The following is a 15,241-nucleotide window of genomic DNA, read 5'->3' as shown; positions in this document are numbered from 1 at the left end:
CCCTCTGGCTACTTATCCAGATATCAGTTGGGTCCCCAGTCTGGTTAGGTCCTCTTCCATTCTACTCATATAAATAAAATGTAATATCTATGTACATAAAATATAATTGAGATTTTTAAAATCGGAAATATAATCTTACTATCTATAATTAAAACCACATTTTATGCATCTGGGTAAAAGCCACAATCTTAAGCATAACTACAAAATCATTATTTGGGTTCATTCTTCCATGACCTTATCATCTAGTACTTTGCCCATTGTTCACTCCTCTTCAGCCACCAGTGCCTCCTCATTGTACCTTGAACAAATCAGACATGCCCCAGCCTTCAGGTCAGGGTTCCAGCTTCTTCTTTTGTTTATCTCCAAGATAGTGCTTGGCCAATTCCCTCATCTCCAGGTCTTCAAAATAGGAACCACTTCAACCATCTGATTTAGTACTGCAATTAGCTACCATCCCTCCCTGGGCATTTCTCCTCAATATTATCATATTCTTACAGCCTTCATCACCTTCTGCCTTACTCTGCCGTTTGCTGGTTTATTGTATTTTTTGTTATAGTCTATTTCTCCCTGCTGGATGTAAACTTCATTAAGTATTGAAGGATGGTTGGCTCTTCTCACCCTCATCTATTGCTGTATCCCAAGCACCTAGAAGAGGGTCTACGGCAGAGTAGACACCTGGTAATGATTTGCTGCCAGAGTGAAGGTTGTTACATTGTAAATATATCTAGATATGTATTCTGTGTGAGTTTCTCCAGGAAGATGCTATTTATAAAAACATGCATTGCTACATGAAAGTACTCCAAGGAAAAGTTCCCAAGACTTTCATTCGTACTGCTCAGAATGAGATATTTGTATATCCAACTTGTGGGTCTTCATGGGACTGGGCCAGCTACACGAAGACTGAGCTGGTTATCAAAAGAGCAATATTTGAATCTTCCGTCTTTTTCTAACTGGAGCTGTTTTCCTTAGCAAGTAACAAATTAAACTTTCTCTGGGCCTTAGGATTCCTAATGTTTCATTCAGTTCTCTCTTTCCACAATTAAGCTCAAAATTGACTACATTGTTTAAATGTATATGTTTTTAGAGATTTTTGTATCTACTACTTATTGAATATTTACTATTTATTGAATATTTATTATTAACTGTATATTTATTCACTTCTTTCTTTCTGGTAGGCCCTATGATGTTGCTGGGAAGTCAAATACTGTATGTCTCTAGATATCATATAGTTTAAAGCTGTCATTCCAGAGAGATGAGAAAACTATGGTTCATAAAAGACAGATGTTTTGCTTTTACATAAAATACTTTTCCTGAAATTGGGAAGAACCAATATTATGTGCTCTAAAACTTAAATAACAGATATGTTTGAAATAATTGCAAGCATAACCTATGGTCATGTTTTCAAAATCCTTCGTTCTCCACATGGAGATTCCAAGGACAAGAGGAGGAAAGGAATTTTTCCAGGATCCCAAAGTAACTGGATTGTCGATTTAGATCAGGAAAACAGGTTTCTTGATTAAAGTTTGTGCCAGGTTAATTATTCCATGTTGTGTCTGTATGTTTTCTTGATCTCAAAGTAAAAACACAATCAATGCTTCTGCAGAATTTTCTTTATTGACAAGCGAGTCAAGGGAAATAGACATATCCATTGAACTCCTCAAGACCCAGGCATAATGGAAGGTATATCTTTATAAATGTAAGGAATGCACTAGAGAAAAGTAAAAGCAGAAGTGAGAAAAGAAGGACAACAGAGCTGGCAAGAAGCACGAAGCATGGGCTCTAAGTCAGCATTTTCCAGCATGCTTTAGGTTAATCTTCCCACCACTTTTCCTATAAAATAAAAAGACAAATATATGCTCAGTGCAATGTCATAAATATTCACCACAGAGGTTGGAAGCAGTTTTAACTATGGCATAGTCCATCTAGTCATTTGATTCTGTAGATATCCATGTCTATGATTCAGCAGAGATTAAATAAATGCACTAAAAGATGACATCTGGCTTAACTGTGAAAAGCATGACTCTTAAACAAATCTCAGAGTTTTGATAAGCTTTAATTAGAACTTTTGGTACCAGTTTCTCATTCTCTGAGAGTAAATATATTTATATATAATTGGAAAAGGTAAAAGTGATGGGAGCAATAATGGCAAAGAGACTAGAATGTCATAGTTCTATTTTAACAGAAGATGTAAAAAGTTGAACCACATATTCAGGCATTTGACATTTTATAGCTGCCTACACATTTAGGCCCTGTAGGTAACATGCATTTTCTTTCAAATTTCATCTTACCCACTGACGTCCTCCTGAGAAAAGTTTGTTATTAATTAGTTATGCTATACATAAGTGTATACGTGTGTTCATTATGTATTGATAATGATATTGACATTTTAAATTAAAAATAAAGAAAAAATTTTAAAAGTATCAAAATCATTAAAGGTAATAATTATTATGTATAATTTGCATGATTTTTTTTTTAAAGATGACCGGTAAGGTGATCTTAAGGCTTGACTAGGTGTTGTCAGCACCACGCTCTCTCAAGTGAGCCACGGGCCAGCCCCTAATTTGTATGATTTTTAAAAACTTCCTTAAGATGAATCAAAAGTAATAATAAGCAAGTAAAGCAATTATATTTTCAAATAATTTATTATGTGATTTTTTTATTGCTTTTGACCCATTTGTTTTCAATCCATTTGCCTGAAGCTTATTTCTTCAGTGTCTATGAGTAGATATGTGTAGAACTTACTACAATATCTCAAGTAAAGCATCTTAGTCATATTCTGCAAGTTTGTGTTTGCAAGGGACAGGTTTGGTGAGTATGATACTTACACCACTGCCTTACAGAAAGCACATTTATTGCCATATGTCTGGCCATCAGAGCCGCAGTGGGGGTTAGATTCCCGGGTACAGTAGACCTTGGGGTCACGGAACTCACCACAGTCGATCTACCAAAGCAAGCACAGTGACATCAACATTAGTGCATTCTACCTAAGGGACTGTTCCTCAGAACAGAAGCTTTGGGCAGCAAACTTTTAAAATTACGTATACATAGTTGTGACATAAAGCATCCTGAAATAGGAAATACCTCTCCTGATCTGCTTAAGCAGACTATATATGAAATATAACTCGGATTTTTTCTTTGAGACAGAACTCATTACAGGATGTACATTATTACATTATTGCATTCAGGAGTGAATTAATGATGTTGTCAATTGCTATAGGTAAGACTTTTGACTCCAACATTAAATTGCTCCAATATTATTAAATTGCTCCAATATTATTAAATTGCTTCAATTTAGAGTGGGTTTTGGTCATTAAATGACATTTTAAAAAAAATTGTATTAATGTACACTAACAGCACTCCTTCTGCATTGCTATAAAAACATGGATGATCTTTGCAAGGGCCCCAGGACATTACCTGATGATTTGTTAGTTTTCTCTGTGGATGCAACATCATTTACTATCCTTTGAAAACAAAGTTATAATGTCTTTATATTAACTTACTCTATCTCAGAGCCTGTGTGTAGAATTTTAACTTTTGTGCTTACTATAATAATTTAGTAATGGCTGCCTAAGCTGCTGTGTTACAATGATTCTGAGGTTGCGTTTAGTCTTATTGAGAACATATGTTATGACTGATTAATAATTATCATCATGGGCTCAATAGGTTAAACCGAACCCATTCAAATATCAGCTGTGTGGAATGAAGTGACATTTACACATAGATAGAGAAAATTTGCTTTATTCTTGTTCTTGTTCCATTAAAATAATACTGCCTTATGTTTATCAATTACTTCATAACGCTTAAACTACTTTCATATAGATGACCTCAGTAGAGCCTAGCAATAACCCTGAGAGGTATATTAAGCAATATCATCATATCAACCAGTTGACAGGTGAGAATACTGGTCTTCGGGAAAATTAAATGGCTTACTAATGCTTGAATATATTCCTTTTTATTGCTGATCCAGAATTTCCAACAATCTACTATGGTTGATTTCCAATACATCCTCATTGAGAGAATTAAAGACAAACTGTCCCTATGTACCCTTCACCACACTTATAGTCAAGACACGTAGATTTCATTAAAATAGCTTATTAGGTACAACAGAATAATAGGTAATAAGATTGTACAATATTTGGGATTCATGCTAAATGAGTAGATTTTAGCTGCTCTAGCCACACCCAAAAAAGAAAAAAATTGGGTAACTATGTGAGTTGATGGTTATGTTTATTTGCTTTCCTATAGTAACCTTTTTACTATCTATATGTATCTCATAAAATCATGTTGTGTGCCTTAAGTAAACACAACAAGATTTATTATGAAAAGGAGATTATTAGGAAAATGTATGAGCACTGGAAAGAGGAATCACTTATTTAAGATGTTAGCAAACCATTATGCATGACAAAGTTTTCTGAAGGTTTCATGGGAAAATGTTCAGTGAAAGTGTCATAAAATTAGGTTAAAAATATTACCACATTATCAGGTTTAATGAGACTGAGACTATAGAACACACGTTTATGCTGAAATTGGGCATCTTATACTATTGAGGTTGAGTAGTATGGTGCTTAGGGCTTGGTTAAATAGAAGATTCCTGGGCTTTTTATAGTCCAACCTATGGCCCCAGTTTCCCCCACTGCACTGAAAGATAATTCCATCCTCACATACTACTTCCGGAATGGTAATCTTTCCCTTAGGTCTCCAAATGGAAAAAACAGCTAAAAAAGTCTTGAAGACATGATAAGCCATGGGCACGTTTTTCTCGAAAGCTAATGTATTTTATATTTAAGTCATTAATTTACACATTTGCAGCAGTGTTTTGGGGTCAAGAAAGAACTGTGAACTGCAGTACATGGTTGATATTCCATTTATTCCACAAACATCCAATAGGTAACTAATATCTGAAAGACACAGTGCTGGGTAATAATCATCCAGGGAGAAATTAGTGATAAATACTATCTCAACAACCTCACAGTCTTATCTGCACAAGGAGTGCAAAGAGAACGTAGATAATTACAGCCTGATGCATGATAAATGCCACAGTGAGACAGGCACAGGCAATGTGGAAGCTGAGCAAAGACAGCTCAATCAAGGGTATGTGTGTCTCTGCAGTCAGGACAGCGAGGAAAGGAAACAAGTCTCTTACTTGAGAGAGACGCCTCCTTAAGACACCTTTCCCTGGCAATCGGCTCTCTGATCTTGTGATCCAGCCTCTTTTGTCCTTTAGAAAGCAGATATGGAAGTAGCGCTTGGGAAGGGCATTCACTTTGAGAGTTTCTAGATCCACCGCCCTCTCCAAACCCACTTATCCCCTTCCCTTGTCCCCTGAAAAAAGACTAAGAAGAAGAAAGTTTCAATAAATCAAATCAAATCAATCAACTGGCATATGAACAAACCTCCTAAGAATAGGTACATTCCTTACTTTTAAACCATAGTGGCCTTCAGTGATCCCTGAAGTAAGTTCATGGAGAATCATGTTGCAGACCTAGTTCTGCCATTGACTAGCTGTGTTATCTTGGACGAAGAACTCAACACCCGCCCCAATGTTCTTAACCAAGAAATAAACAAACAACACTTTCCATGCCTCATTCCCAGATTCCCAGGGTTGTTAAAAAGATCAATGTGGTCATATAAGAGTTGCAGAGAGTCAGTGTGGAGTATTTGAAATAGTCCTGGATTACAAGTGCAGGAATTAACCTTCTTACCATAGGTCTGTCCTAACGCTAGCTATGAAAAGCATCTGTAACTTACACAAAATGGTCAGTACCATAAGGTTAGAGGGTCCCTACAGCCCTTCAGTTTTGATGATCCAAGATTTAGCAGTGACCATTTTCAGTGAAATGGCTTAAATAAAGCTCTTTTGTCCTTAATTCTTTGTTTGGGTGGGAGAAATAGCGACTGTTGCCCAAATCCTTTCTGCTTTATATCTAGAGAGGCCTCTTCACTGATGGTGTGAGAAATTTTAGCATGGTGGCTGGGGGCAGAAGAGGGCCACTCTCTGTGGTCCTCAGGGGTTTCAGATGGTATGGAATGACTCTGAAGAGCCATCCAGAAGTCCCTTCTTTAAGGCAAAGAGCAAGGCAAGGAAATATCAGGGTTGGGACTAGAAAGAGACCACTGTTGTCATCACCTGAGGAGAAATAGACTAAGATTTCTGAGGGATACGCCTCTCTTTTCCCTCCATTTGCTCTCTTTCATATTTTTGTTTTGGACTCCCTTACACAGAATCCAAACAACTGGCTTCTCAGTGAAAGTCAAAGCAAGTCTAAACTGGTGGTGATTGTAGGATTACCTTTTCTCCTTTAAATTTTCCTAGATGAAGCATTTAGGAAGCCCAGGAGAGCTGAAATCTTCCGTGAATCCAATGAAAATGCCCCAATGCTGCTGTAATGTTGGAGGGTTGTCCTGTAGATAGAACTAGACTGACCTGGGTTTAAATTTTGCTTCTCCCACTTATTAGCTGCCGTACATTATGCAAACATGTCACTGCTCTGAGTTTAAATTTCTTCATATTTAACAGGCCATTGGTAATGACTGTTTTCTAGGGATGTTGTAATGATTAATCCTGTAAAAATGCTTTGTAAAGTAGAAGATTGCTATTATAAACACTAGAAATGTAAATTATTGTATCACATTTAAAAAAATTTTTTTACTTTATTTTTTAATGTTGTTTAGATTGGCATTGTATTCAACAAGAAATTCCATTCATCTCCGTGGATAATTCAGCTACCAGAGGCTACTTCTAGGCACATGGTGCCAACATTCAGCAGCAGCCTGACCCCTTGTGGTTCTTCAAAGAACTGTACCTTCTAAAATATTTTGAAATGGAGGGACACTTTAGTACCCAGATTAGTCATCTTAGCTAATAGTGACAAGAAAATTATTTAACTTGGTTGGAGAATTGAGCATATTTGGCCATTAAGTTAACTAAGGACTCAGTATCATTAATATTTTAGTCCAGCATTTTAGGTCTACAAATAAATCCAATGAAAATTTGTAATCATGAACACACAGACCTAGGGTGTAGGATGACATCTCTTCTTCCCTTTACTGGAAAACACTACCTATGTGGTTAAATCATCTCCATTTTTTACCATACCAGTTTTCTTAACCCCTCCTTGCCATGGCTTTTCGTTCCCCTACTTTTACATCCCTTCTACTCCACTTAAACTGCTCTCAAAAATTATGCCTTTCAGCATATACCTTTTGGCTATGTATAAGTGGTTCATCATATGTGCAATTCTTCACCATTCCAGCCTTTTTAAAACTCTTTCTAGACTTTTGTAATATGTCAGTTCTCTGGTTCTCCAACTGTTTTTGTTTTTTTAACCTCTTTTATTGTGTTTTCTTTTTTCCTCCTGAGCATTAATTATGGTCATTTTCAACATAGTTTTATATACTTGATTTTCTATAAGAACATATGTTCTCCCAGTTGATAGACATGAATCGCAGCCTTTTTTTTTCTTGAGTTTTCATCAGTAGTTCAAACTATTGAAGTATACAATACACAAGTCAATAATTTGATTCATACTTCAGACTCATTTATGTCCAAAATATAACTTTTTATCTTTCTTTCCAAACTAGTCTTGCAGTCTAATTTTTTGATTTTTTGTGATAGTACCCTTCTTCAGATTCCCCAGCCTGCCCTCAGATTAAACATTGCCATTTCTTTTCTCTCATCAGTGTTACCTTTTGTACACTTCTTCTTTGCCAATTGCAAATTTACTGCCTGTACCAGCCCTCCACATTTCTTGTCTGAACCAACACAAGTTCTGCTCTCTCTACCTCCTTTTCTTGTAATTTCAAATCCTTCCTACATGTAAAGACAAGTTATTTTAAACTACTGTTTTCATCATATCCTTTGCTTAAGAAATGAAGATTGTAATCACTACCTTCTATTTGTTTGGAAAATTATACTGCTCTCAGTTCTTTCATATGCACGGCACAATGGCTTTCTATTGATGATGAAAGGTTGTGCAGAGCAGTGGAGAGCTCACTCCGACTGGAGTCAGGGATCCTGAGATATAGATTCCGCAGCTGTACTGCTGTAGGGAGACTGAAGCTAACTGAAGCCTGCTGAAGAGAGCCAGGTTCTCTTTCTGAGGCTTCAGTTTCTGTTATGTAGCTCAGTTGTAGATGCTGGATAACATATCCAAACTACATTTAGATATTCTGTCAGTATCAAGCTATTTTGGAAAAATGAAGAGTCCCAAATTCACTTTAGTCATGGAGCATTGTTTTACTAACTGTACTAAAATTCACTAATCTGTATCTTAAAATGCAGACAAAAATAAACTTACTGATCCAGAAAGGTATTGTAACAGAATACGGTTGCCAATTCTTGCTTTCAAGAGGCTTGTTCTATTAATTACAATCTAAACTAGTCATTTAAACAGATCTTTGGGGATATGATTTCCAAGTACAAAACCTGGTAGGAAAATAAAAAAACATTAAAGGCAATGTAGTGAGTGATTCATAAAGCCAACTTTATCCAGTTCTAAGAACTAACCTTATTCTAAGAATATGTCTTTCAAACATTTTGATGTTATACAGCAATTTATTTAATGAAATGTTAATGGTGGAAAATAGTAGCTTTATTTTACCATTATTATTATCATTGTTATTTAATGTACCTTCTTGGCAAATTAAAGAGTCAGCAGCATATTAGTCATTCACATTTACAGAGAAATTTTACTGTAATATGAATTCCAGAAGTCTGGGAACATGCTTTCTGTTTAGATTGAATAATCTTTTTGAAATAATGTGAGCTTTTTAAAGGACTATAATTTAGACTGCTAATTATAATCTGCCATAAGATGTTTCATCATGGAGAGAATTATTGGCATGAGAAAAGTGACTTGAGTGTTGGAGGAAATCTTACTTTCTTTTGTCTTGGCTGGATCAGACTTGAGCAGGAATGCTCCTAACATTAGTTTTAACTTCTTCTTCCTAGCATTGAAACTCCCATCCTCCCTATAGCTATGCAGAGAAGAAATGGCAGCCTCAATGCCATCTGAAAGGGTGTCACCCTCCCTTCCCTTGCAGGAAAAGTCTGAGTGGAAATGAGACAGCAGTCTTGGAAGGATAGGCTTGGTTCATAATCATTCAGATATTTAGAGCAGAAAGGAGCTTTAGAGATCATTAAATCCAAATCTTCATCTTAGAGATGTGGAAAGAGAAGGGAAGAGACATTCTCCAAATTACACAGCAAGAAAGTATTTGAATTAGGACTCATCTATATTTTCTGACTCCAAAGCCACTGCTTCCCAGTACAGCTTGCTTCTTCTTAACTAGAGAAAAGTGCTCAGATTTTATTATATATAAATGTCACCTGGCTAATTATTTAGAATGCAGGTTCAAACCCCTACCTCTGTGATTATTATTTAATGTCTTGTATGGTACCTGGGGATCTATATATTTAGTAAGCATTCTAGGTGATCCTGAAGCAAGCAGATTATTAGACTTTGGCCCATCTAAGGAAAAGAATCAGTAAATAGTAAATTTTAAATGAACTTAAGAAAACATTATTAAAAATATGGGAAATCAAGGCCCCCTACATGACTTGCACGTTCACGAGAAAACTGGAGTTAAATTCCGTATCTCTTATATCTGTGTGTAAAGGTCTTATTATGTAGTTTAACTACCTGATGGGATATGAAATGTGTTGGCTGGATATTATGTCTTTCCCTGTGTGTTTGTTTTTGTATTTAGTATAGCCTGTGCTACCATATTTATTTAAACATAAAGAGTCTATTTTAAGATGTACAATTTTATATACCAACAGCAACATACATGTGTGCACATGTTAGACATACACACAAGTGCATGCACACACGCAAACACACAGGCAGTTAACTGTAAGGAATCATCAATGAAAGATGTATCTGATTTATGAGGTGCTAAAATTGGTGTGGCGGGGGAAGTCCTATGCAACATAGTGGGTATATCAGGGTTGGAAAATACTTTTCAACGTTTGTGCCACCTCCAATCAGTTGGCAGTAGTCTGGAAATTTTGATTCTAATGGTTTTGGACACACACAAGCTAAGCAGGAACAAGCACCAGGATCAAGTAAAAATTCTCAGTATGGACACAGCAGCAGAATTGGCAGAGACAATAGCACTTATTTGTGTCACCTTTTGATAGTTAGAATCAGAAAAATAGAAGTTGGTGAATTAATTTGGTATAAAAAGTCCAACAATGAAAGTAATTTGTGCGCATTCCAATTTCTAAAACCAAATCGTATTCAAGTTAGAGTGAACCAGTCTTTGTATCCTCACTACAGAACATTATGTAAGTTTTCTGTCTACTTTCAGGTCTTATTTCTAAAAAACAAGTAATAATTCCTGTTCTAACTCCTTCAGAGACTGTTAATTACTAATCAATAACGAATCAATATATAACCATTTACAGTTTGCCAAACTTTTTCACAAAGTTTTTGTAATTTAAATATAATTGCAATTCTATGAAGGGAATAATATTCATTTTCTATAATTGTGGAAATTGCAGCTCAAAGAAGCTGAGTAACTTGCCCAAGATTGCACAGTGAAATCAGTGATAGAACATGGTATCTCAAATCCATCCTGTTTTTATATATTTTCTACTCTGACAAAATGTGAGAATGTGTTTAGGCTTTTTTAAATTGAAATGGTTTACTCATGAAAGATTGTAGTTAAAAAATAATCATTTTACCTGATTTCTTCCTTTCGCCTGTCTGCTCATTGTTTTTGCTCTTTTACCCAGGACAAAAACTCTCTTTGGCCAGGGAAAACTAGCCAAGCACCACAAGGTAGGAAAAATATATAAAAATAGGCACTGACCTGTTCTCCTTGACTGAAGACACCTGAAAAAAAAAAAGCACAAAATCCAAACACTGTAATTTATGAACATACGAAAAGTGAGATTTGCAAAATTAAAAAATGACCAAGACCTGTTCCTGGTTCTTGGCCATCTCCAGAAGTCATGGCATGTTGTTTCATTTTTATACCTGCTCAGTTCTTAGGGAGGTGATGTAAGGACATGGACCATAAGGGGACATTTGTTGGAGGTTACAGTGAGTGAGAGAAAATGGTTTAAGGATCTAGAAATTAATGTTATAATCCTAGCCCAGTTGCTATGTTACTATGAAAAGGACGTTCTCATCTCCAGTCTCACTTTGGAAAAGTTGGAGTGAAAAGTCTCTAACATTCACATTCCAAGGTTCAGTCCATGCAGTTCCTCCCAAATGCCTTTGTTACAGGCACTTGAGGAAGGGATTGATTTGCTGTTTGTTCTATGAGCTCAGAATTTCTCATCTGCCCTCTATACTTAACTTTTAAGACTTGGTCCACATATAGACTGGTGAGAACAAGTGTGCTGTCTTTTCTGTGACTCATTCTCTTTTCACATCTCTCTAAATTCCTAAAATACAAAAAGATCCATATATACTGTCTTATTGCTGTCCCTTTTTTCCTCCTAATATGTATATGTGTGATTTTTGATTGTGGCTAATTAGCTCAGTGGTTTAAAATACTAAAATGATTAAAATCCTAGTTTCAATTCTGGTATGGGCTTCTGAGTTTTGATCTGTGGCCATTTCTGTGGAAATCCTAATACAGCAACCCCTTTCACATGTAAGCCCATGGCCACCCCAACAAGACAGAGTGTGAATTAGTGCAATCCATCTCGAATGCTGGCCAGCCCCATGGGATGACAACTGCAAATTCCTCAAAGTGTAATCTCTATGCATGGGAATAAGAAGATAGCAAGGCTTTTAAATTTGAAGGGAGGTTACTGATCATTTTCAGCAGTTGTTATCAACCTTATGGATTCATAAGGTGCAGTGTTGGTGGTTACTAAAAATACAGATTCTTAGGGCAATTGCTTGAAAATTCCATCATATAAGACCAGATGGAGCTTGGGAGTCTATACTTTTGTAAACACTCTCAGTGATTCTTATAGCCAAAGAAAATTCATTATTATACTTTTCAGCCAACTCTCCACTGTATAAATCTGTGATCTGAAAAGTAGGGATTTGCTCAATACCTCATATGTAGAAATGGCAAGGCAGAAATGGGATTAATATCACAATGGCTGAGTCTAATCTAGTACTCTCTTCATTACACTTTAGTTATGGCAGCAATAATATTAGCAGACATTTTTTGAACACTTTCTATGGACCATCCACTATGTTAAACACTTTACATGCATTTTCTCACTTAACTCCTCATATAGAGATAGTTCTTACATATCCCCACTTTGCCCATAGGGAGAATGAGGCTCAAAAGAGTCACACAACTATAAACTGGAAATGCCAAAACTAAAATTTATTCCTCTCTGTTTCAACATTAAGGCTCTTAGGCACTATGTCCTCCCAAATACTATCTAGTATGTCTATGAAGCACCCATGCTTTGGTAAATTAAGTGTAGTAGTCAACCAGATCTTGTTAAAGATCAGTTCATCTTTGTAAAAAGAAGTAATAAAAGGATAGCAATCAATTTCTGAGACTATCTTTACTGCTAAATTTTAATATAGTCAGATCTATTTTTTTTCTGCCACTTCAGCAATTGATTGAACCACCCATTAAAGTTATTTGGCTTTAGTAGTCCATAATATCATAGGAAACTTTATCCATTTTTTCCCACATTTTTAAGTATATTTGTTTATATAAATAGGACCAGCTACAGTGAACAATAGCTTTTCTATCAGCAAAATCTCATTGAAAATTTGTTTTTACATGCTTAGCCATTTAAATTCTTTGATAGTAGCAAAATTCATCATCTCTTGTCACAGAAAATGATATATCAGACATGGAAGGTCCCAGGGCTCAATCTTATTTCTAGCATTTTACAAATGAGGGAGTATCCCAGATAACTGAGATATTTCTCCAGTTGACAAGGCTATTAGTGGAAGAGATGGGAATAGGTCTTGGATCTAGTGACTCCAGCGTGTGTTTTGCCCACTACAACACGATAGAGTAGAACAATAAGAAAGAACCAGATATAATGGCCCCATTCATTCAGATGGTCCTATGATGAAAAACATCACCTTGAAATATGATTGTCTTTTGAGCCATCTTAACTGATAGAATATATGACTATTGCTCATTAAAGTGGCCAAAGATATTTCCCTGCTTGAAGAATTGTTTAGTTCACCAGCAACATGTTTCTGCATAAAGCTCAATGACTTCTTTTCAAGAATTTCCTCATTTAGTTTCCTTTTTTCCCCTTGTTTGAACTTCAATTATTTGAGTCCCTTTGTAATAATAATTAAGGACAGGAAAGTTTTCCTTTATCTCAGAAAGTCAAGCTAATATTTAGTGCATTTATCCACCCTCCAGACTAGTTCTATGGAGCAAACATCAACTGTGATGGCTATAAGAGCTGGATTCAGGTTCCAAATTCTATTTACTAGTTGCTAGTCTTTTGGCAATTTCCTTAACTTCTCTATACCACAGTTTCTTTCATGTACAGTAGGGATACGACTACCTTGCTATGAGTATTAGGGATGATACATAAAAGCCCTTAGTGCATGCCTAGAATATAGCATATACTCAGCAACGACAGTCGTTCTCATCACTATTACCATCATCATTTTCATTATCATAATCACCATCATTATGATGATCTCTCAGAATTGGTCTTTTGTACCAAAATTTTTAGAATTTTGAAATATGGTGGACAACTACTCTTATCTTTAATTCAGTATAAATATGGGATCTTAATGTTAATTAAAAACTCACCTGAGAAAAAGCAGAAAAGAGCCAGAGAGAGGAACAGAAAGACACCTGATATTTTCATGGTGCCAGTTAGCTCACTCAGAGTAAGGATGCTTTGCCCAGCTCAGGTTCTCTGTCAAGACACTTCCCAGAAAGCACTAAAGCACACACTCAGACGTATATATAGACATGATAGAGGGAGTTGGGATCTCCACCTTCTTTATAAAATCACATTCTAAAGCCATATGCAGTCCTATACACTTTAGGCATTTATTAGGACCTGTCAGCAACTTAAAGAAATGCTTCATACTTCCCATTAGTCTTAAAAATTAGAATAATTATGTGAGTCGCACCTTAGATCCTATTAATAGGATGTCATTTTCTAACAGCAGCCTACATTTTCCTAACAACCAATACATCCTCCCTGTTCTTCTCTCTAAGGTTTCACTACATTAAAGGGATGATTCACTGGTTGAGTTCCACCTGATCTCTATGTCTCTTTCAGACAGGTCCTACATGTCTGGTCCAGATGAATAACCACAGGGGAATGGAATCTTGGGTGTAACTTGGATTTTCAGAGTCTAGATCATCCAAGGTGTACCTAGAGAAGAGAAATATCCTACATTGTAACAGAACTGCACCAGAACAAGTGTTTTCTGGGCAGGGATCATCTTATTAATTTTTAAATCATTATTGCAGCCAAATGCCAGTGATTTTCAATTTTTGAGTCAAAATGAACAGGGGACTTAATTTATTGTTTTCAATTTGTAAAAAAAAAAAAAAAATCATTGCTAAAAAAGTCGCTAAATTGAATATTTGAAATGACCAATATTTAGTATATCCCTTTATTCTGCAAAGTAAAAAAAGGTATTCATAATAATGAGCTTAAAGTTTTAACTCCTTGGAAATATACTTTTTATATAACTTAAATGAATCTCATTAACTATCATGGTGAATTTAATTACAAGATAGATAGAACAATGAGATGCCACATCTTTCTTTGGGGAAACAAAAATATAAAGAATGGTCATTCTTTAGAATGAAAAAGTCTGTCACAATCCATAAACTGCTATTTAAAATATCATGAAGAAAAATATAACAAGTTAAAATATGTGAACAATTATGCAAAATGTGTTCAATTTGAAACACAAGGGATTAATGCCATCTATGTATAAATAAGCCAGAAGTTATACAAATGAAGAATTGGTTTCCTTTTAAAGTAGTCACTTTGAGAAAATGTATGCACAGTTCAGACATCATTCCCTTTATCTCAGGACATTTGTTTACTTTTTAGAAATTACCTATTTTTAGAAATTTTAATTTTACTCATCTCAGTATTTAGGATGAATTTTATGTCTTTCAAAATGGCAAATATATTTTATTGAGTTGGATAATCAGACAGAATATTACTATTTTGATCAAAATTAAGTGACTATGATAAAATAATTGTTTTCTTTTAATTCCTTCTTTGGCAATTTTTAAAAGGACCTGAACTTACAGGGTAGGGGAAAGAACTTGGATAAGAGAGAGAGAAACGGCACACAGAAGA

At 35.5% G+C, this 15,241-nt stretch overlaps 1 protein-coding gene across 1 annotated transcript; it reads right to left on the bottom strand.

Annotated features, from left to right (window-relative positions):
- Positions 1–1,784: 1,784 nt before the first annotated feature.
- LOC134366908 (serine protease inhibitor Kazal-type 6-like) lies at positions 1,785–13,774 on the bottom strand. Its single transcript, XM_063083449.1, has 5 exons — positions 13,717–13,774; positions 10,816–10,838; positions 5,144–5,218; positions 2,826–2,941; positions 1,785–1,830 (listed from the first exon to the last, which is right to left on the bottom strand). Exons 1-5 carry the CDS (start codon positions 13,772–13,774, stop codon positions 1,785–1,787), a joined length of 318 nt encoding a protein of 105 aa, XP_062939519.1.
- Positions 13,775–15,241: the final 1,467 nt, after the last annotated feature.

The sequence above is a fragment of the Cynocephalus volans genome, chromosome 2, assembly GCF_027409185.1.
Source record: "Cynocephalus volans isolate mCynVol1 chromosome 2, mCynVol1.pri, whole genome shotgun sequence".
In the NCBI taxonomy this organism is placed as follows: Eukaryota; Metazoa; Chordata; class Mammalia; order Dermoptera; family Cynocephalidae; genus Cynocephalus; species Cynocephalus volans.
Note: the sequence above shows the minus strand (reverse complement) of the source record. Positions and strands in the feature narration are given on the sequence as shown.